Source organism: Sapajus apella, unplaced genomic scaffold, assembly GCF_009761245.1.
Source record: "Sapajus apella isolate SASKATOON/1434 unplaced genomic scaffold, GSC_monkey_1.0 scaffold43, whole genome shotgun sequence".
NCBI lineage: Eukaryota > Metazoa > Chordata > Mammalia > Primates > Cebidae > Sapajus > Sapajus apella.
In genome coordinates, this window is record NW_022436983.1 from 19832379 (window position 1) to 19854983 (window position 22605).

The 22605-nt window shown below is 47.9% G+C and overlaps 2 protein-coding genes across 2 annotated transcripts in view; both read right to left on the reverse strand.

Moving 5' to 3' along the window:
- Positions 1–6816: 6816 nt before the first annotated feature.
- On the reverse strand, positions 6817–16292 carry GPN2 (GPN-loop GTPase 2). Its single transcript, XM_032300989.1, has 5 exons — positions 15606–16292; positions 14883–15039; positions 12945–13105; positions 11294–11424; positions 6817–7196 (listed from the first exon to the last, which is right to left on the reverse strand). Exons 1-5 carry the CDS (start codon positions 16014–16016, stop codon positions 7124–7126), a joined length of 933 nt encoding a protein of 310 aa, XP_032156880.1. The 5' UTR covers positions 16017–16292; the 3' UTR covers positions 6817–7123.
- A 124-nt stretch (positions 16293–16416) lies between these two features.
- The window catches only part of GPATCH3 (G-patch domain containing 3), an 8679-nt gene continuing 2490 nt past the window's right edge, over positions 16417–22605 (reverse strand). Inside the window, exons 2-7 of the mRNA XM_032300988.1 lie at positions 21260–21684; positions 19760–19934; positions 19204–19263; positions 18501–18622; positions 18242–18369; positions 16417–17171 (exon numbers count right to left, since the gene is read on the reverse strand). Of these exons, the coding sequence (XP_032156879.1) occupies positions 16982–17171; positions 18242–18369; positions 18501–18622; positions 19204–19263; positions 19760–19934; positions 21260–21684 (1100 nt within the window). The 3' untranslated portion in view covers positions 16417–16981. The remainder of the gene's footprint in view (positions 17172–18241; positions 18370–18500; positions 18623–19203; positions 19264–19759; positions 19935–21259; positions 21685–22605) is intronic.

Consider the following 22605-nt stretch of genomic DNA (forward strand, 5'->3'; position numbering starts at 1 on the left):
GAAATCCAGGACTGAAAAGCATCAAGTCTTCAAATCAGTGGCTAAGTACAGCATTGAATACATATTATGGTATTCAGTAAATATTGAAAGAAAAAAGGCAGGGAGACATTTTCTACCTTTTATCCTCTAGAGTAAAGCTAATCTGAGATTTCCTTGTCTGACTATAGAGGAGTGACTTTTAGCTCAAAAAAATATTATGTAACCAGGTGAGGTGGCTCACACCTGTAATCCCAGCACTTTGGGAAGCCGAGGCAGGCAGATTGCTGGAGCCCAGGAATTTCAGACCAGCCTGGGTAATGAGACCCCATCTCCATTTAAAAAAAAAAAAAAGCCAGGCACGGTGGTTTACACCTGTAATCCCAGCACTTTGGGAGGCTGAGGAGGGCAGATCACGAGGTCAGGAGATTGAGACCATCCTGGCCAACATAGTGAAACCCCGTCTCTACGAAAATACTAAAAATTAGCCAGACGTGGTGGTGCACGCCTGTAGTCCTAGCTAATCGGGAGGCTGAGGCAGGGAATTGCTTGAACCCGGCTGGTAGAGATTGCAGTGAGCTGAGATCACACCATTGCACTCCAGCCTGGCAATAGAGTGAGACTTCATCTCGGAAAAAAAAATTATGTGACCTCTGAGATTGCTGAGATTGCATGATTTATGAGTTGAGAAATTTTTATTTATTTATTTATTTTTGAGATAGAGTCTTGTTCTGTCACCCATGCTATGGTGCAGTGGCACGATCTTGGCTCAAGGCATCCTCTGCCTCCCAGGTTCAAGTGATTCCCCTGCCTCAGCCTCCTGAGTAGCTGGGACTACAGGTGCATGCCACCATGCTCGGCTAACTTTTTTGTATTTTAGTAGAGACGGGGTTTCACCACGTTGGCCAGGATGGTCTCAATCTCCTGACCTCGTGATCCACCCGCTTTGGCCTCCCAAAGTGCTGGAATTACAGGCCTGAGCCACCGTGCCTGGCTAAAGTTGAGAAAAATCTTAACCCATGTCCCAATCTCCCTTCTTTGCTGTTTCTGACTCCACAAAGCAATGTGGAGGGTCCAGGATTAATATATAGGAAGAACTTGGAGGTGACAATTCAGTGCAAAGGGAGGCACTAGAGGACATTCCTGGAAGCAAATTTACATGGCATTAGACCTCACATTTGGCCGGGTGCTCATGCCTATAATTCCAGCATTCTGGGAGGCCAAGACAGGAGGATAGCTTGAGCTCAGAAGTTCAAGACTAGTCTGGGCAAGACGGCGAAACCCCATCTCTACAAAAAATACAAAAATTAGCCAGGCATGGTGGCATGGGCCTATAGTCCCAGCTACTTAGTAGGCTGAGGTGGGAAATGGCCTAAGCCCAGAAGGTGAAGGTTGCAGTGAGCCTGGGTGAGAGTGTGAGATCCTATCTCAAAAAAAAAAAAAAAAAAAAGATTTCATGTTTATTTGGCATGGCTATGATGGTTGTGAAGGGGCCTCTCATGTTCCTCCTCCACAACTACTTCAGAGTTTTAGAATGAGAAGAAAAAAAGACCCTTGCTGTGTATTCTCATCCAGAGCATTTTACACCAATACTGTCTTTTTCCACCTCAATTGGCTTCTAAATCCCCACCCCATCCTGTCATTGCCCCTGTCTTGGCCCACCTGGGCTTCTCATGTTGCCTGGATTTAGATCCCTAGCTGGACAAGGTCACAGTAGGCTTGAAATGAGGCACATGGCTTTCCCCGTCTTTGGCAGGCCTGATGCGATGGAGGTATGTGTTGCACCTCCTTCTAAATGGGACAGGAAAAGAGAGTGAACAGCACAGATCAGGCTGGGTAAGTAAAGGCTCAAAAGCCAGAGACAAGAGAAGAGAGAGAGGAGAGGACTAGTGTTTTACTAGAGAATTTCCCAGCTGGGTACGGTGGCTCATGCCTGTAATCCCAGCACTTTAGGAGGCTGAGGTGGGCAGATCATGAGGTCAAGAGATCGAGACCATCCTGGCCAACATGGTAAAACCCCGTCTCTACTAAAAATACAAAAATTAGCCAGGTGTGGTGGCACTCACCTGTGGTCCCAGCTACTTGGGAGGCTGAGGCGGAAGAATAGCTTGAAACCAGGAGGTGGAGGTTGCAGTGAGCAGAGATTGCGCAAGAGCAAGTCTCCTGGCAACAGATCAAGACTCTGTCTCAAAAAAAAATTTCCCTCCAGGATTCTGGGATAATTGGGCCTTTTCACTACTTTCAAAATTGGCGTGGGTCTTAATAATGCTTGGGTGGGTCTGAAGCCACTCACCTCCCCCCTAGGGATTCTTGAGAAGGAGACAGAGAATTCTTCAAATCGACCTTCCCTTTCTCTTTCCCACAGCTCCTAATGGGACCATACTTCCTATATTCTCAGCCACCATCGGGTGAGCGTTTTGCTAATCCAGGCAGACTGGATGTGCTTCAGCTCTGTGGGCTTTAGGGACTCGCCCTCACTCCTAAGCCTCCGTCAGGCTGGAAACCTTTCCAATTACCTGTGGTCCCTGCTAAGTTCTGTCAATTCTACACTATCGTCTAATTGTTGAGGTCTCCAATTCAGAGCCAAGACATGCATATAACCTAATGTCAGTGGTTAGTAGGGATGACCAGGAAGGTCCTTTCTAAGGCACTCAGAGGGCGTTTCCTCCCTCCAGAAGTTGTATAGAATTGTCAAGAAAAAAAAAATTGTCAAGTGAGGTCTGGAGATGAGAATGATTTCAGTGAGTTTTAAAGTGGAACCTTTTTTGGAAAACATTTTGGCCACATGAATCCAGAACCTGGAACATGTCAGTTATTTCACTTCTAGGATTATCTCCTAAGTTAAATTCAGAGACTCAGACAATGATTTGGGTACGAGGATGTTAATCACCACACTATTTACAAAAGTGCAAACTGGTGATGACTTGTAGGCTAGTAGTAGGCTAACCATGGGAGTATGGATAGGTAAACAATGTTATAGCCAAACCACGGACTATTACCATCGTAACATTAAAAAGGTTATTTACTTCCCCTGCCTGTTAAAATTCGTGCTGAAATTATAGGAATTCTATTTATTACATAGAATGGTATAAACTGAAAAGGGCAGGATACGACACAATTATAAAATATCTCACTTATATAAATGCAATATCCACCCCTAGGTATATAAAAAGACTGAAAGAATACACAAAATATCTCCAGGTGTCTACAGAAATGAGAAAACAATACAAAAAATATACATTTGAATATAAATTTTATTTTTCTTTTAAACAGATGACTGCATAAAAGTTTCTGCTATGGGATTCTGGGTGACTCATTTTCTTTTTTCTTTTTTTTTAATTTGAGACAGACTTTCACTCTTGTTGCCCAGGCTGGAGTGCAATGACACAATCTTGGCTCACTGAAACCTCTACTTCCCGGGTTCAAGTGATTTTCCTGCCTCAGCCTCCTGAGTAGCCGGAATTACAAGTGTGCACCGCCATGCTCTGCTAACTTTTTTGTGTTTTTAGTAGAGATGGGTTTTTCCATGTTGGCCAAGCTTGTCTTGAACCCCTGACCTCAGGTGATCTGCCCACCTTGCCCACCCAAAGTCCTGAGATTATAGGCATGAGTGACAGTGCCTGGCCTTCTTTTCATTTTCTAAGTTTTTTACTTTCCTATATTTATTAGGAAATTAAAAAACAGGCCGGGTGCAGTGGCTCACGCCAGTAATCCCAGCACTTTGGGAGGCCGAGGCAGGTGGATCACGAGGTCAAGAGATAGAGACCATCCTGGCCAACATGGTGAAACCCCGTCTCTACTAAAAATACAAAATAGTAGCTGGACATGGTAGCATATGACTGTAATCCCAGCTATCTAGAAGGCTGAGACAGGAGAACTGCTTGAACCCAGGAGGTGGAGTTTGCAGTGGGCCGTGCCATTACACTACAGCCTGGGCAACAAGAGCGAAACTCCATCTCAAAAAAAATAAAATAAAAAATCTTAAGGATGACTGCCACATGCCAGCCATACTAGAGGATGGTCTTTCTTCTACCTTAGACATTTCACACCAAACAGGCCTCAGTTGGAGCCCAGACATCTTCCTTTCTGCATTGTGCTGTCTTTTCTCCATCCCCTCAGGATACGCAGAGAACAGAAAATCATTTTGCTGCCCAGTGGAAGGTAGAAAGAAGCTACATTTATTAGGGAAGAAAATACCCTTGGTGTCAAACCATGGCCTGAAAATAAAGGCTTTGGATTATTTCCACCCATCTGTACTCCATGGCTGCAGAAAATAAATGCTGAAGGTGTTTGTGTATGAGGCCATAAAGCTGTAAAGGATGCCTTCAGCATCTGGCTTGTTTGGTGATAGCTGGGGCCTCCGTGATGGTCAAGCATCAAAACCCATGGCCATAGCCGTTGGTACTGTTTTCAAAAGCACAGCACCCACCCTCACGCCCTGATGAAGGATTTGTCCAGTAGCCTGGGCGTCAGGATTCCTGGGCTCCAGGACCCACAGGTGATTCACAGCTAGCCCCAGGCTGTGCCTCCTGGCCTCAGTTTCCCTGGCATGCTCTAGTAGTACTTCCTACCTACTCTGTGGGGTGTTAATAGGGGTGAGGTGCTTTGAACTTCTCAGATGAAAGAGGCTGGGAAGCAGCACCCAGTTATTAGACCCTATACAGCCAGGCGTGGGAGTTGAGGTTGCTTTCATACTGTTCCAGCCACAGTGGCCTCCTCATAGTCCTTCATTCGTCTGCCTTTGGCTCTCGCTGCCAAAAGCAGAAAGCAAAGCACAGTCAATCAGTCCTATTTCAATGCTGTTTCAGAACAGATGTCCCTAAAATGAATTTGCCAGCTGCCCAAACCACCAGTGAACTATGATTGAGTAGTACTTTATAGGTGCCTAGTTTCTTTCTCCTGATTGGTTGCAAAACCTGTGGGACAAGGGCTGTGACTTTTCACCGATAAGTATACCAAAGGAAGGACACTCACAATTTAGTCAGCAAATGGGTTATGAGAGAGCCAGGCTGAGCAAAGTTCAAACTCCTCATCTTTCTGCTTTCTCACTGTAGCGTGCGTAATGGCTTATTAATTTTCCCCATCTCTAATGAGGATTATGTATGTGGAAGCACTCCAAAAAACCAACCACTTCATAAGTGTTAAAAGGTCCAGGCTGGACGCAGTAGCTCATGCCTATAATCCCAGCACTTTGGGAGGCTGAGGTGGGCAGATCATGAGGTCAAGAGATGGAGACCATCCTGGCCAACATGGTGAAACTCTGTCTCTACTAAAAATAGAAAAATTAGCTGGGTGTGGTGTCGGGCACCTATAATCCCAGCTACTTGGGAGGCTGAGGCAGAAGAATTGCTTGAACTGGGAGGCAGAGGTTGTGGTGAGCCAAGATTGTGCCGTTGCACTCCAGCCTGGGCGACAGAGTGAGACTCTATCTCAAAAAAAAAAAAAAAAGTCCAAATGCAGGCTGGGCACAGTGGCTTATGCCTGTAATGCCAGCACTTTGGAAAGCCGAGGCTGGCAGATCGTGACATCAGGAGATCGACACCATCCTGGCTAACATGGTGAAACCCTATCTCTACTAAAAGTACAAAAAATTAGATGGGTGTGGTAGCATGCACCTGTAGTCCCAGCTACTCAGGAGGCTGAAGCAGGACAATCGCTTGAACCCTGGAGGCAGAGGTTGCAGTGCGCCAAAACTGTGCTACTGCACTCTGGCTAGGATGACAGAGTGAGACTGTCTCAAAAACAAAAAACTTCAAATGTATGCAAATAAGACTTGGTGTAACAGTCTATCCCAGGCCATCAGTCCTGCTCCTTCTGCCACCAAGTGACAAGTGCAAAAAATAAGGCTGGGGCGCCACCTACTGGTTGAAAAATATATAAACAGAATCCAGCCAGTTGCAAGAAGAGCAAAGAAAACTTCAAGCCCTCTTAATTTCTGCCATACTTCCATAGCAACTGCCAAATTATATAATTAATATTTTTCTCTACAGAACTTATTTTTTTTGAGACAGAGTCTTGCTCTGTCACCCAGGCTGAAGTACAGTGGCACAATTTGGCTCACTGCAACTTCCACCTCACAGATTCAAGCAATTCTCCTGACTCAGCTTCCCTAGTAGCTGGGATTCTAGGCGTGCACCACTACACCCAGCTAATTTTGCATTTTTAGTAGAGGTGGGACTTTCACTATTTTGGCCAGGCTGGTCTTGATCTCCTGACTTCAGGTGATCCGCCTAACGGGTTCAAGCGATTCTCCTGTCTCAGCCTCCCGAGTAGCTAGTACTGTAGGTACTGCACCCAGCTAATTTTTATATTTTTTTATAGAGATGGGGTTTCGCCACGTTGGTCAGGCTGGTCTCGAACTCCTGGCCTCAAATAATCTGCCTGCCTTGGCCTCCCAAAGTGTTGGGCTTACATGCGTGAGTCAACGTACCCAGCCTTGTATTTCATTTTTGTAAACTTTTAGCCACTACTGTAAATGGAAAACTAGTTAACACTTGCCAAAAACAGAATAAAACCCTAAAACAAATACAATGAATATAAAACATTAATAAAGGTCTAGCTGGGAAGTGTTGCCTGTGAAAGCTGAAACTTGAGACTCTGATAAAACTGAGTCTGGCCTGGGCCATATGGCGAGACCCCATCTTTTAAAAAACCAACCAACCTCAAAACCAAAAACTGAAGATCAATAAAAACACATGACTGAAGGCTGAATGTGAATCCTCTAGTATGATGAATCCTATGCTTTGGGGAAATACTGATTATTCCAAGGGAAGGTAACATTCCCTCATTCTTCCCCAAACCCCTGGGCCTGGAGGATTCAAGAAAAGTTTGGAAGTCACAAAAAGTAGAAAAGAGTCTTGTATTATAGCACATTCCACCACAGCCTGAGTTGGACCAGTGTTCAACTTTCTGGTGGCAGGGCCCAGAGCTCACGGACACCACTGACAGCAAGGTGGGTGATCTGCTTGGTCCCATGTCTGGCTTTTGGCCAGAAGTCCTTTGCAGAGCTGAGCGTCCCCTTGCCAACCTGCCGGCTCTGGCTGGGAGGACTTGCTCTTGGGTCTGCAGCCTGTACTTTCTGCAGCCAGGAGCTTCCACTTTCCCAGTGCTGGGTTATGCATCCTGCTCTCCAGGGTCCACCTTGTTGCTATAGCTGCATGGCTTCCTGCTCCACTGACTGGTCCAAGGGTGCCAGGTACTTCTCCTGGATGCCCAGTGTGCTGAGGAAGGGTGTGTCAAGGCTGATAGCATAGGCAGAGGATGGGGAGCTGGTCTGGGCAGAATCTGACCTCCACTAATGCCTACCCTCCAACCATGTCCATCCTTCTCTTCCACATAATTATAGGGATTGGGTATGAGAAGCCTCCAGAAACATCCAGACTCAAATGCTCTGCTATCTGCCTCTTCCACACACTGCTGAGGATCAAAGGACTGGAGATGCTCTGGATCTAGACCCAGGGTGTTCAAATCTTGACGATGTCTGGGTCTGGGGTTTGACGAGGAGACGGGGGTTGGCCATGGCTAGGTTGGCTATGTTAGGAAGCCATGGCTGTTCTAAATGACTCCAAAGTCAGAAATTGAGATTCTATACCAGCAAAACCAGGTTTGAACAGTTCTTCCAACCCATCCCGGGAGAAGGAGCTTGGGCCTATCACTTTCAGAGCCCCTGTTGCTTGGCCTTGAGTGATCCTCCTTTGGGACCCACCTTTGCCTCCCAAAGTGTTGGAATTACAGGCATGAAGCCATTACACTTGGCCCATGCCATCTTATTTGCAACTCTCGAAACCTGTGACAACTTTGAATCCCTATGCCTTTGTGTATAGTTCTCTTTAACCTGAATTCCCTTTCCTTCTTCATTAGACTGGCTAACCCTCACTTTAAAATGATGCAACTCACGTGCCACGCTTCCATGAAGCTTTTCTTTTTTTTGAGACAGAGAGTCTTGCTCTGTTGCCCAGGCTGTAGTGCAGCCGCACAATCTCAGTTCACAGCATCCTCCGCGCCTGGGTTCAAGTGATTCCCCTGCCTCACCCCCTCCTAAGTAGCTGGGACTACAGGTGCACACCACCACACCCAGCTAATTTTTTTGTATTTTAGTAGAGATGGGGTTTCACCATGTTGGCCAGGATGGTCTCAATCTCTTGACCTCGTGATCCACCTGCCAGAGCCTCCCAAAGTGCTGGGATTACAGGCGTGAACCACTACGCCTGGCCTCCATGAAGCTTTTCTTACCCACCTACCCTTCAGCAGAGCTGACCACTCCCTTCTTTGTATCAGTCCCTACTCTCTTACAGAGAGCAGTTGAACCTTTAGGGGGTTGGGCAGAATCTAAAATCAGCACAAATGTATATGGTTAAAAATACGCTTGAAAATTCCTTAAATTGTTTGTTAAATGAAGCATGCACGGTTTTGTGAATAGAATCGTGTGTGTGTGTGTGTGTGTGTGTGTGTGTGTGTGTATATATGTACTACATAAACATATAAAGTAACGTACAGATGCTCCTTGACTTACGATGGATTTACATTTTGATAAACTCATCCAAAATCAAAAATATCTTAATTCAAAAATGCATTTAATACACCTAACCTACCACACATCATAGCTTAGTCTCACCTATCTGAAACATTCTTAGAACATTTATATTAGTCTGCAGTTGGGCAAAATCATCTAAGACAAAGCCTATTTTATAATAAGTATTGGAGTATCTCATGTAATTTATTCAAAACTGTACTAAAAATGAAAGAATGGTTAATAGGTGCCCAAAGTATGATTTCTACTCAAGACTATAGCTTTCACAACATCATAAAGTTGAACCATCGTAAGTTGGGAACCATGTGTATGGTGTACAAAATATTACAACACTATTTAAATTGCTCCTCCCAGCCTAGGCTGCATGGTGAAACCCCATCTCTACAAAAATTAGCTGGCCGTGGTCGAAAACGTCTGTAGTCCTAGCTATTTAGGAGGCTGAGGTGGGAGGATCACTTGAGCCCAGGGCGGTCGAGGCTGCAGTGAGCTGTGATTGCGCCATTGCACTCCAGCCTAGGCAAGAGAGTGAGACTCTGTCTCAAAAAATAAATGGCCGGGCACGGTGGCTGAGGCCTGTAATCCCAGCATTTTGGGAGGCCAAGGCGGGAGGGTCATGAAGTCAGGAGATCAAAACCATCTTGGCCAACATGGTGAAACCCTGTCTCTACTAAAAATACAATTAGCTGGGCACAGTGGTATGTGCCTATAGTCCCAGCTACTTGGGAGGCTGAGGCAGGAGAATCTCTTGAACCCGAGAGGTGGAGATTGCAAGGAGCCAAGATTTTGCCACTAAATATAAATTGCCCCTCCCAGCTGGGCACGATGGCTCACGTCTGTAATCCCAGCACTTTGGGAGGCTGAGGTGGGAGGATAACGAGCCCAGGAGTTCAAGGTTGCATTAAGCTATGATTGCATCACTGCACTCCAGCCTGGGCAAAGAAGCAAAACCCTGCCTCTAGAAAATAAATATAAAAACTGCAGGCTGGGCGTGGTGGCTCATGCCTGTAATCCCAGCACTTTGGGAGAACGAGGCAGGCACATCACCTGAGATCAAGAGTTGGAGACCAACCTGGACAACATGGGGAAACCCTGTCTCTACTAAAAATACAAAAAATTAGCCGGGTGTGGTGGTGGGTGCCTATAATCCTAGCTACTCAGGAAGCTGAGGCAGGAGAATTGCTTGAACCTGGGAGGTAGAGGTTGCAGTGAGCTGAGATTGCACCACTGCACTCCATCCTTGGCGACAAGAACGAGACTCGTCTCAAAAAAAAAAAAAAAATTGTTCCTCCCCTCTTTTGCTGATTGCATGCAGTCCAGTTGGCCCACATGAACTGCAGGTGTGAGGCAGCTCCTTAGCGCCTTCATCAGGGACTGCACACTCTGTCATCGTTTATAACTCGTTCCTCCAACCCCTTCCCCGTGAGCTTTGTTTCCTACATATGACTTGACATAGATCAGTAAGTGTTGGCTGGAATTATTTTCCTCTACACCAAAGACTCTGTGTCCCTCTTGTCTCCAGCATCCTGTGTAAATGCTGAATCTGTGACAGCATCAGCCTAGAGGGCCTGGACTTTCCTATCCTGCTTTACTCGTAGCCTCTGTGACCTGATGGACACCTACCCATGACCATGGCTCCAGCCTCACTAACCCAGCTCCAAAGTCTAGCTGCTTCTTGGACAGCTCTGGATGTCCCATGGACCCCTGAACACAGCACATCTGCCAGCTCCCGTTCTTTTCATCCATGTGACAAACCTGCTTCTTTCTCCTTTTCTGCCTCAGTGATTAGTACATCCACCTGCCCACTGTCTAAGCCAGAGACCTGGGAAGCTAAATTCTGCTCCAGCTCCATCTATCCCATTTAGTCACTGACTCTTATAGTCTATCTCCTTAGTATTTTTCCAATCCACACTCATCTATTCTCACTACAAATCTTTCAACGCTTCCCTAGCAAAACTGTAAAACTCTTCTGCTCTCAGTCACATCCCTTCAATGCATTTTCCACAAGTGCAAGAGCTTTTCTAAAACGTGCATCTGATCATGTCACATCATGTTCAACAATACTGGCTGAATACTGGCTCCCAATGCCCACTAATGGACTGAAGTCCATATTCCTTAGTAGGGGACTCAGGACCCTCCCTCGGCAGCCCTGCTTGCACCCCTGCAACTTCCTTTCCTGTTCACATGCAACATACCAGGCAACTGGACCTCCTTCATCTCTCTCAAATGACCAATCACCTTTCATATCTGGGCCTCTGTATTTGTTGCTCCTATTGATCAATATCCTCCCTTGTCCTCAGTACAACCAACTCTGAAGGCAAGGGACCACCTTTGCACATGAAAGACAGTCATCAGGAAGCCCAATTGATCAACATGAAATCAGTCATCCACAGGCAGGTGTGGTGGCTCACACCTGTAATCCCAGCACTTTGGGAGGCAGAGGCGGGTGGGTCACCTGAGGTCAGGAGTTTGAGACCAGCCTGGCCAACATAGTGAAACCTTGTCTCTACTAAAAATACAAAAATTAGCTGGGCATGGTGGCACATGCCTGTAATCCCAGCTACTCAAGAGGCTGAGGCAGGAGAATTGCTTGAACCCGGGAGGCAGAGGTTGCAGTGAGCTGAGATTGTACCATTGCACTCCGGCCTGGGGGACAAGAGCGAAACTCCCTCTCAAAAAAAAAAGGAAAAAAATCAGTCACCAACAGGGATGATGACTGCACCTCCTGTGGCCATTCCTGAGCCCCATGTCTCACTCTCTCTGCTATGGCCAGGAAGGTTGCAAGGATACGAAGAGAAATGGAAGTCAGTTCCCATTGCAGCAGACATCATGGCCTCCAGGCTTCGCTGCTCTTGGGCTCCAAAACAGTATCCATTGGCTTTATCCACAGCCTGCAGGACTCGCTGGATGCTCTCCTTGTCCTGAGCAGGAAGGAGAGAAACAGTTCTGTGAGTGAAACAGAAGTGTGTAAAACTGCTTGCAATCTCTAAATATACCTTCCTCCAACTTGCCTCTGTACATGTAGCTTCCTTGGCCTGGAGCAGTTCTACATGTTCCTAGAGGCTGGATAAACCCCATTTTTCCTGACCACCACTCACTCAGATTAGAACACATAAGCCCCTCTATGCACACCCATAGTCCCCTGGGTTTATGCCTATGGCACAGGGTATCCCTACCATGTAATAAATGCCTATTAACTCACCTGGCTCCTCTACCTGACTAAGCACCCCTTAGGGCCAGGGAATGTTGTAGTATTCCCCGTGCCTGGCACAATACTTCTCTTAAGTAGACATTCAATAAATATGTATGCTTTAAATCTATAACTGGGCTGCGTGTGGGTGGCTCACGCCTGTAATTCCAGCACTTTGGGAGACCAAGGCGGGTGGATCACTTGAGGTCAGGATTTCAAGACCAGCCTGGTCAACATGGTGAAACCCCGTCTCTACTAAAAATACAAAAATTAGCCGGGTGTGGTGGCACGTGCCTGTAGTCCCAGCTACTTGGGAGGCTGAGGCAGGAGAATCACTTGAACTCAGGAGGCGGAGGTTGTAGTGAGCTGAGATCGCAACACTGCACTCCAGCCTGGGTGACAGAGCAAGACTCCATCTCAAAAAAACCCAAAAAATTAGCTAGGCATTATGGCAGATGCCTGTAATCCCAGCTACTTGGGAGGCTAAGGCAGGAGAATCGCTTGAACCTGGGAGGTGAAGTTTGTAGTGAGCCAAGATGGCACCACTGCACTCCAGCCTGGGTGACCAGAGGGAGACTCTGTCACACACACACACACACACAAATCTTTTCCTCATCCACATACAGTGATACGAACAGTCTATATATAACATGGTGAAAAGGACAGAGCAAAATTATGTATGTGTAGTCCTTAGCACAGTGCCCAGCACAGAAAGCCATAAATAGGTAACTGTTAGGATTCATATTATAGAGTTCACCTCCTCATATCAGAAAAGTGTGGCATTAGGAAGGGAAGAGACAAGTTAGCTCAAGTCTGCCCACTGCAGAAACGAATCTAACATGCACCTGGATCTCCCAGCTTATTGCTGCAGGGTGGGTGAAGGTGAGAGGCACAGCAGTTGGGTGCCATTTTGCAAAGTCAACAGGCAGCTGCCCAGTTGAATGGGCTTAAGAGACTTGTCGCTGGTCCTGGTCAAGTTTCTTGCTGATGACTTTCTAAACTCACCGATTTTCACACTGAGGAGGGAACATGTGAAGAGAGGATCCAGCAACACAGAATAGACAGGGCAAAAGTTTGTCCATTCTCTTTACTGGAATTCTGCCCCTATAGCAGCCCCTGGTCCTAAAACTAGGGCTACTTGGTGACAGTCTGACTCAGGGCAAAGACCCCTGTTTAAGCCCTCAGAGCTTCCTGTGCCCTTGGCTTGGTGAATCCCAGGCACTGTCAGATTCCTGTCTTAGCCTCCAGTACCTGGATGTTCAGAGGGATAAAGGAGACCAGGCTATAGTCTTCGATGAGCTGCACTAGCTTCTCATTGAGCTGGCGGTAGTGACAGAAGAAAGGGTCAGAAGCCAGGTGGTCAAGAAGGTAGGAGAGATCCAGAACCTCTGTGTAGTAGTCCAGGTTGAAGGCTAAAGAGAGAAACCAGTGTTCAGGAACAACTAGTATCAGGATCAAGACCTGAAGACGAGGTTCATTTTTCTTCTTTTCCTTTGTCTTCATGCACTCAAATATTTGTTGACAGAGTAAAATGAAGTTACTAAGAAAAAAGGCATTTGGTTTTACCTGCTGGCTTTGCTATTTTATAGCTATACAGGCAGGTACCCACTTCATAGGACTGTTGTGAAGATTAAATGCTATAAACCCAGTGTCTAGTACAGAGAAGTGCTTGATCAACACTTGCAAATAGGCTGGGCGCAGTGGCTCACGCCTATAATCCCAGCATTTTGAGAGTCCAAGGCAGGTGGATTACCTGAGGTCAGGAGTTCAAGACCAGCCTGGCCAACATGGTGAAACCCCATCTCTACTAAAGATATAAAAATTAGCCAGGCATGGTGGTGGGAGCCTGTAATCCCAGCTACTTAGGAGGCTGAGGCAGGAGAATTGCTTGAGCCTGAGAGGCAGAGGTTGCAGTGAGCCAAGATCACGCCACTGCACTCCAGCCCAGGCGACAGTACAAGACACCATCTCAAAACTAAAATAAAACAAAACAAAATAAAATAAAATATAAAAAATAAAGGAATAAAAATTAAAGATTAAAAAAAGAAATAAATAAAAATAAGGACTACATGATGCTGAGGTCTCCGATTCAGTTTTATAAATCTTTTCCCACTAAAAGAAGTAAGGTGGAACTCCCTCTAGTGGCCTGTTTCTGTCCAGAAAACTTAAGTGTCTGGGCTCCTTGGCAGGTCTATCCTCAAGTGAGCTGACTCTGTATCACTCTACGTCCAGTCTAGAAGCTAGCTGGCCTCCCTGGACAAGGTCCTGACACCTCCCTTTCCCAACAACCTACCCGCTGCTCATGTGCTGGTCATTTTATCTGTCTTCTCTAGGTTCCTTTGTGGCTAAAGATGCTATTTAGAGAACGATGTCCCCAGTTCAGGAGAGTACTAATTTGTCAAGAAAAAAATGCTGGCCACTTGGACTCTAGTCAATTATCCTGCCTCGGACCATCCTGCTTCTACCTCAGTCTTCCCTATTTTGTCCCTGGCCTCCCATCCCTTCTCTGTCTCTCTGCCAGGTGAGAATATAGCCTCCTTCTGTGAGGACAGAAGGCGGCTGTCTAGGAGCCAGGAAGCAGGCTCTCACCAGACACCAGATCTGCTTGTGCCTTGATCTTGGACTTACCAGCCTCCAGAACTGTGAGAAATAAATATTTATTGGTTAGGCCATCTGGTCTATGGTATTTTTGTGACAGCAGCACAAACTAACTAAGACAAGGCCTTTACCCCTACTGGTGCCTCTGCATAGAACAGTCCTCCCTTGGCCGGCTCCTTCTCACCATTTCAGTCTCAGCTCAGATGCCACTGCCTCAGAGCAGTAGTGAGAAACTCAGGTCCAAACAGATGCACTGATTTACTCAGATCACATGGTAATTCAGTGGCAGGGCCAGAATTTAAACTCATGCCTGTTTTACTTCAAAGCTTACTCACCTCACTCCCGAATAGTCACTGTCAAATCACTTTAGTTCCTTTGTAACACCTAACACCATCTGTAGCTCTCTCTTCTACAAAATCTACAACAGTATCTAGCACAGAGTAACACAAAATAAATGGGCAAGAGTCCGAACCTGCCTGTGGTTACAATCACATCATGCAAGGCACCAGAGGCAGCTACTTTCAGCTGAGATGTCTGCTTCTTTCTAGCCCAGCTGCTGCCCTGCTCTTTGCCTGGAATAGGAGCTCTTACCCAGCTTCCCATAATGCTCAATGAGGTCCATCTTGGAAAGGAGATTGACATGGGGCAGCTCCACGTGCAGCATGGTGGCTAGGGAGGTACACAGTACTGAAATGAACTTGGCAGGGTCTGTGCAGTAGTGAGAATCCACGAGGTGGACAGCAGTCAGCTGGAGGGAAGAGACAGGGTGAGAGTGGCCTGGAGAAGCAGGGATCAGCAGTTCCTTATCAAACTGAGAGCTTGAGGAAAAGTCTAAGCTTTTTCTATTAGTCTCCTCCTGCCTCTGTTTCATTCTAATAACCACCCTGGTTTCCTTCTCCCAGAAAATAGGAAGCATTTTTTTTTTTTCAACAAGATGTCTTGCACTGAGCCTCCCAGTGGGCAAGATGTTTAAATCCAACGGTATCTGATTCCACTCTTTCATTTACTTTTGCTCACAAACTTAAAACAATCTCCATGCCACTATCTACATTAACCCCTTCCATACTTCAAAAATCGCCAAGTTGGCTGTTAACACATCCATTTTACACGTGAGTAAACTGAGGTTCAGAGTGATGAACAGACTTACCCAGACCACACAGCGAGTCAGTAGTAGAGCCAGATTTTGGACTCAAGCCTGTTTTACTCCAAAGCAACTCAGCCCCTCCCTCCCTGTGTGACATGGGGGCATGGCATCTTTCCTCCCTGTCCCAGTTCCTCCATCTGCAAAATGGCCCTCCCCGGCCTGAGACGCACCCTGAGATCCCACTGAGCCATTTGGGAGAAGATGCTGCGCAGGGCGCCGTGATGCGTGCATAGCTCCACCTGGCCTGGGCAGTCGAAGAGGAAGTAGTGGCCGCGGAGGGGGTCGAGCTTGGCACGCAGCCAGTCTAGGTTGGCTTCCAGGTACTCCATGCAGTAGAGCAGGCCGCCGTTGGGCCCCAGCCGCAGCGCGTCCATCACGTCGCCCAGCCCCACCAGCTCGCCCACGTCCACGGCGCACTCGTATGGCAGCCCCTCGTTGGCCGGGTCCAGGTTCACCACGGCCACGCGCCGGCCCAGCGCGCGCAGGAACTCACTCATGCCCAGGCAGTACGTGGTCTTCCCCGAGCCCGGAGGGCCGATCACCGCTTGCCCAAAGGCCGTGGTCGGAGCGGCCCCTGCCATAGGCGGCCCGCGCGCGGTCCGGAGCAGGTCAGCTCAGATCGAAAACGGGGCGGGCAGCCGCGCAGGAGACCAGACTGAGGGCGAGAGACCCAGGACGTATGCCTCCTTTGCGGCCAACTTCACTAGCCTGAGACGGAACAGCTGGGACTGCGTCGCGCCAGGGGAACTAACGGGCTGGTACTAACTAGACCAACTCGATTTCCGGACGGAGTCGGAAACGGCAGGAGAAGGAGAGGAAGTCCCGCCCTCACGGCGCAGACGTGGCTCGACGCCGAGGGGCGTGGCCGCGCAACCGCATTTCTCTGTTGGGGAATGGGTCGAGTATTGGGTCTGCGAGGGAAAATCTCTCTCGGCATTTCTCTGACCTTCCTTGAGACTCGAATTAGAAGAGAAAGGGAGATCCAGTAGTAAACGTCTTTATTCTTCCATGACCTCGCACACCCGGGCCACCCCCCCGGCGGACTCTCCGCTGGAGTTCCACCCGGTGAGGGTAGAGGCAGTGTAGGGCCCGGCCCGCCCAAGGCCGGCTCTTCCAAGCACCACAAATCCTCTCCTCGCGCAGGTCCCTTTCCCCTTCTTTCTGGCCTTCGTGGTGACACCTTCAGAGTCCCCAAGGAAGGCTGTCTGATAGCCTCACTCAAAACAGTTTTCAAGGTTTGCAGGAGGCAAAGGGCAAGCCCAGAGACTAGGGTAGAGACCAAAGACAAGTGGTCATTACCCCTATCCGATGGTAGGGGAGGGAGCTTTTTATAAAAATGCCCCTGAGGTAGAGAACGGGCAGGCAGGCTCAGAGCAAAGCACCCTGAACCAGCCACGAAGACTGCTGTTCCCAGACTCCTTTCTGCTTCAGTAGTAGATAAGGCCGAGGCGGAGGGTTCTCATCACGTAGCTATGAGTGATTCCAACCAACAAAGCCCCCAACCCCGTCAATCAGGCAATGAGGGGCTGTCTGAAGCACAACTGTCTCAAGCACTGGAACCCCTCACAAAGGCCATGTCTCTCCGAAATTTCATGCTAGTGGGTGGCTGGCGGCGGAGCAGTGACTCTCTCTGGTCCTGGGGCAGAGGCTCATCATAGATGGTGGAGATGAGTCTCAAGCCATTTCCACGGGGCCTCTTCAGTTGCCCAAATAGCTGTAGCTTCTCTCCGTGGTACCTGGATTAAAACAGGCTCTCAATGAGAAGGCTGCTCTCAAACTGCAGTAAAGGGGTTGGGAAAGGATGGGAAAATGGCTACTACATATCTGGTTTTTCCAAAGACAGAGGTTTTAAATCTGGTTCTTTGCTCTCCAGGTCTCTTATCTATCCATTGACAGTCAGTGCCAGCAAGAAGGGGCCTAAGATAAAATTTTCTTTCTGTCACTACAGACTTCCTAGCAACCATCAAGTCCAAATTCCTCCAACAAAAGGTATGAATGATCTTGTTAAGCCTTAAAGTATTTTTCTTTTTTAAAATTTGTTTTAGCAGGGTTTCTCCATGTTGGTCAGGCTGGTCTCGAACTCCCGACCTCTGCTGATCTGCCTGCCTCAGCCTCCCAAAGTGTTGGGATTACAAGCGTGAGCCACCGCGCCCAGCCAGGTCTAAGTTTTTTTTTTTTTTTTTGATGCTTCATATTTTATTTCCCCTCTGCCCTCCCATCCCATCCTTGGTGATGGTTGTACCCATTTGAGCATTTCTGAGCACATAACCATAAGTAAATCTTGAGAGAGGAGCGGAATTCTTGTCTAAAGAGTACCAGAAGGGGATTAGCTGCAAGGATAGCATAACTGTTATGCAGGAACAGAAGACTGCATGGTGGCTCACGACTGTAATCTCAGCACTTTGGGAGGCGGAGTTGGGTAGATCACCTGAGGTTGGGAGTTCGAAACCAGCCTGACCAACATGGTGAAACCTTGTCTTTACTAAAAAGAAAAAAATTAAGCCAGGCATGGTGGCTGCACCTATAATCCCAGCTAATCAGGAGGCTGAGGCAGGAGAATTGCTTGAACCCAGGAGGCGGAGGTTGCAGTGAGCCGAGATTGCACCACTGCACTCCAGTCTGGACAACAGAGAGAGACTCTGTCTCCAAAAAAAAAAAAGGATAGATCTACTTTTAAAATTTTATTTATTTATTTATTTTTTGAAATAATAGTACCCGGCGCCCATGCCAAAACCAGTGGGAAAAGGGAAACCAGGGCATAGATGAAAGGCTTAGGCCCCCAGGGAAGTCCCTCGGCCACACTTACCCCAATCCACGCTTGCATCTGGGGTGCTGGCCATCACCATCCAGGGCCTCAGGTACCCCTGAGCACGTGCTGCCCAGGCCCTGGCCCTCAGCCCAGCCCTGCCGCTTCATCACCTTCCGCCCAATGCCCTGCCGAATGAAGGGACAAGACTCAAGAAATGGGGCTCCTGCTGGGAGCAGGGGGAATGCGGATTGGAGAAGGAATGAAAGTAGAGAAGGAAAATAGTGGTGTCCATGGGGTGGGCACAGTGCTCACTCACCTTGGTGTAGCGCTCAAAAGTGCCTATCTGGCGTTGGATCACAGAGCCATCTTCCTGCCCATCTCGGAGTCTCTGTTCCAGACGCATTTGGACAGAGTCTCGGGCATCCTTGTCTCCAGCATCTGAGGAACCAGAGATGTTTATGGAAGCGTCCCTCTCAGAAGGAGGGGGAAGAATCAGGTTTCTAGGACCCCCTAATAAGATTGATTTATTGATTTTAATGGTGTGTTACCTCTCTCATTTAACTGGGAGCTCCCCAAAAGTAGGAACCATGGCTCTCCCCAATTATACAGATGAGAAGATTGTGGTGCAGAAAAGTAACAGAGCCAACGAATGACAGAGAGGATTAGAACCCAGGACTTCTTCCCTCCCCCACTTGGCTATTTCCCCCACCCAGGTCATTTTCTCTTCTAAAATCTAAACCCTTACTAGAGCCTGAGCTCCTGACCATCCCACCCTACTAGGACCTGACCATCAGACCCAGAGCTCCTGAGGGCTATCTGTCCCTCCTCCTCCTCCTCCAAGAAAGGAAGAAGGCTCTGTCCAAAACTAGCACTTAATGTACATAACCAAAGATGTTTTAAGAGGAACCCTCTTAGTGGGAATGGTCCTTTGTTTCAGTCTTTGCTAGCTCTGGCGAAATGTCACTGCAAGGCCAGGACACCCGTTTCACCTCCCAGTGTTGCCACTCCTTGCCCAGTACCTCTGTCATAGTACACACTCATGTCCACATCCCAGTCATCGGCTGTCTGTTCATCAAAATCTGCAGGGATATAAAAGCATCCAACAGAGTGCATTAAGGACTCTCAGTTCTATTCAGAGTTAAACCTAGACTTAGACACAAACTTGGGGCATTTGTTTGTTTTAGAGAAGGTCGCACTCTATCACCCAGGCTGGAGTAAAGTGGTGTGATCATAGCTCACTGTAGCATTGAACTCTTGGGCTCAAGTGATCTTCCTGCCTCAGTCTCTTGAGTAGTTGGGACTATAAGCATGAGCCACTGCACCCAGCTTGTTTGTATTTTAAAATCCTTCCTCTGGGAGGGTTATTCAGAATTGGAGGGGGGCGCATTTTCTCCTCATCTCACTGATTCCTCCTCTTCAAAAGGATAATTGGTCTCTCATATACAATAAAGGTCAGCCTGTTCCCTAGCCTTTTGTTTGGGCTCACCACTAGGGAATCTACCGTATGGAACAGAGAGCCCCAAGAGAAGGCAGCAGGGGTCACCCCTGCCTTTGCCCGGGTACCAGCATTATTACCTCCTCCTTCCTCCTGCCAGAACTGGGCATCAGTATAGAACACCAGGCCAGAGCCGCCCTTCTCCCACTTTAGCTCAATCTCCTCCTCAAAGAGCTGCTCAGTGGTCCGCTCCTGCCCGGTCACGTCCTCATGCAGTGCTTCATGCCGTTCCCATTCCTCACCCCGGTCATCATCCTAAAAGGCAGGGAGAGGTGATCTGCCTGAGCTTCCTGACCTCATGCCCCAAGGGAGGGAAGCTGAGGGTACAGGAGGCATGTGTGGCTGGCCTTAGCTCCAGTCCTTCAAATTTCTCCAACAGTAGCACATATTTGGCTGTTGACCAGCATGTCTCCATCTTCTGATAATTCTCAACATAGTTTCCTCCAGTCTCCACAAGCCCAATTCACCTCTGTGCTTTTGGCCATGTCTTTCCCCTGCCTGAAATACCCACTTTCCTCTCCCACACCCTTTTCTTCTCCACTTGGTTAAACCCTCCTTGTCCCTCCAGTCCTACAGCCTACAAGAAGGTCCCGGCGTGTAGGCCCACAGCTCTCTCGCCAGTCTCTGAACTCTCAGTACTAATCAATACACACTGTTTAGGACTTTTAATGTGACATCACAAAGAATGGACAAGAACGCTCACTGTCTCCGGTGTGTCAGGCCCTTCCCATAGCTGAGCTCCGTTAATCAATCACAACAACGCTGTGAGATAAGTACCATTATTCTCATTCTACAGACGACAAAACCTGGGTTCAGAGGAGTAAAAAGTTATTTGTCCAAAAGAGGACACTGAGGGAGCAGCAAAGCCAGCAATGCAAAGCCGGGTGGCCACACTGTGCAGTGTCTCCAGATGGTGGTTCTTTCTCTTTGGGGAGATTTTAGGCTCTTTGAGGGCAGGAAATGCGTCTTAGAATGCCTTTGGAATCCTACACTAGCCTTGACTTGACTGGACTTGTGGAATGATAGAATGACTCCTGGCTTGAAACCCTGCAGGCCCTCAGGTGCTGAAGAAAAGTCAGAATGTGAAGTCAGGAGTTCGAGACCAGCCTGGCCAACATGATGAAACCCCGCCTCTACTAAAAATACAAAAATTAGCCAGGTGTGGTGGTATATGGCTGTAATCCCAGGTACTAGGGAGGCTGAGGCAGGAAAATTGCTTGAACTTGGCAGGCAGAGGTTGCAGCGAGCCGAGATCGCACCATTGCACTCCAGCCTGGGCGACAGAGCAAAACTCTGTCTCAAAAAGAAAAAATGAATAAAAAGGAACCTTCCTTATATCCCTTCCAAGGGAATGAAAAATGAGACCCATCTACAAAGCTCTGGACCATCTCCATAAATAAATACAGATACACACATGCGAATGCAGTTTTACATTCCTTGTGAGAGAGTTCTCAGACTCCTTGGAATCCTCCTGAGGACCAGGTTAAGAACTCTTGTAATAGACAATTGAAGAGTGGTATTATTAATGCCTTTGGCCTCTTTCAGTTGTCAGCAAGGACAGGGTAGCACACTGTACTCACATCATCTGAGTGGGACTCTTCTTCCTCTTCCTTCCTCGCTTCTTCCTCAGGTTCTTCACAGGGGTTAGCTGGTATATCTGCCAGGCAGGTTCCCTGGGGTATTTCCTCGCCCTCTGCTGTATACACAAACTCTTCATGCTTCACAGTCTCTGAGTTCTCATACTCAAAAGGCACATTGCCGTAGCGCCGGGAAGAACCTGTCTTGGGGAACTGGAGCTGCAGCTGGGTGATGATCCGAGGGGGTAGACGGCAGGCCCGGATTAGCTCCAGAAAGACCCGCAGGGGAGTCCCCACATTCCCACTGGGCATCAGCACTGGTGGGTTCAGCTCTGGCAGTTGCTTCAGGTCAGCCAGGGTGAAGGCTTCATTCTCAGCCTTCCGACTCTGCATTTCCTTCCGGGTCTTGAAGGGAAAGGAGCCCAAACCTTGGGAAAGAAGGAGAAGAATGGATCTTGCAACCCAGAAGCCTCCAGCAACACTTGAGCCAGAAATCGGCCAAAGTTTAAAGCTGTTAGCCTTTCCCTACTAAGCAGACTTAGACAAAATAAAAATAAATAAATCCAGGCTGGCACAGTGGCTCACATTTGTAATCCCAGCACTTTGGGAAGCTGAGGCACAAAGATTGCTTGAGCTGAGGAGTTCGAGACCAGCCTAGGGAAGATGGAGAGACCCTTATCTCTCCAAAAAATAAAAAATTGGCACCCTGTGATCCCAGCTCCTTGGGAGGCTGAGGCAGGAGGATTGCTTGAGCCTGGGAGGTGAGGCTGGAGTGAGGTGAGATTGCACCACTGCACTCTGTCTTGGGCAACAGAGTTCTCTGTCTCAAACATAAATAAATAATAAAATAAATCCATTAGCCTAGTGCTGTTCCTCCCTTTCAAATTTCGCCGGGTCTCTTCATCTCTCCCCAAGCAGATCTACAGAACTACCTAGTAGCTTCATGCCATTTCTCATCACCTTGGCTGGGCATACAAATTTCTTCCAGCTCTGGCTCCTGATGACCCCCTTTTTTTTTGAGACACATTCTCACTCTATCACCTCGACTGGAGCATGCAGTGGTGCAATCTCAGCTCACTGCAACCTCCACCACCCAGGTTCAAATGATTCTCGTGCTTCAGCCTCCCAAGTAGTTGGGATTACAGGCATGTGTCACCATGCCCAGCTGAGTTTTGTATTTCTAGTAGAGTCAGGGTTATGCAATGTTGTCCAGACTGGTCTTGGCCTCAAGCAATCCAACTGTGACTAGTTACCTTTTGATTCTCAACTGTCACCAACATCCACCTCCTGTATGTATTCATACAATGTGATCCAAGCACATCAAACAATTTTTTCTCTTTTTTCTTCTA

What these genes read in the sequence shown, in the direction of transcription:
- GPN2 (XM_032300989.1), bottom strand. Translation starts at nt 16,016, where the DNA reads ATGGCAGGGGCCGCTCCGACCACGGCCTTTGGGCAAGCGGTGATCGGC. An exon ending in TGGCTCAGTGGGATCTCAGG is followed by an intron (nt 15,040 to 15,605) that starts GTGCGTCTCAGG and finishes TCTTCCCTCCAG; the next exon opens with CTGACTGCTGTCCACCTCGT. An exon ending in ACTGACTTCCATTTCTCTTC is followed by an intron (nt 7,197 to 11,293) that starts GTATCCTTGCAA and finishes ACCCTTCCTCAG; the next exon opens with CACACTGGGCATCCAGGAGA.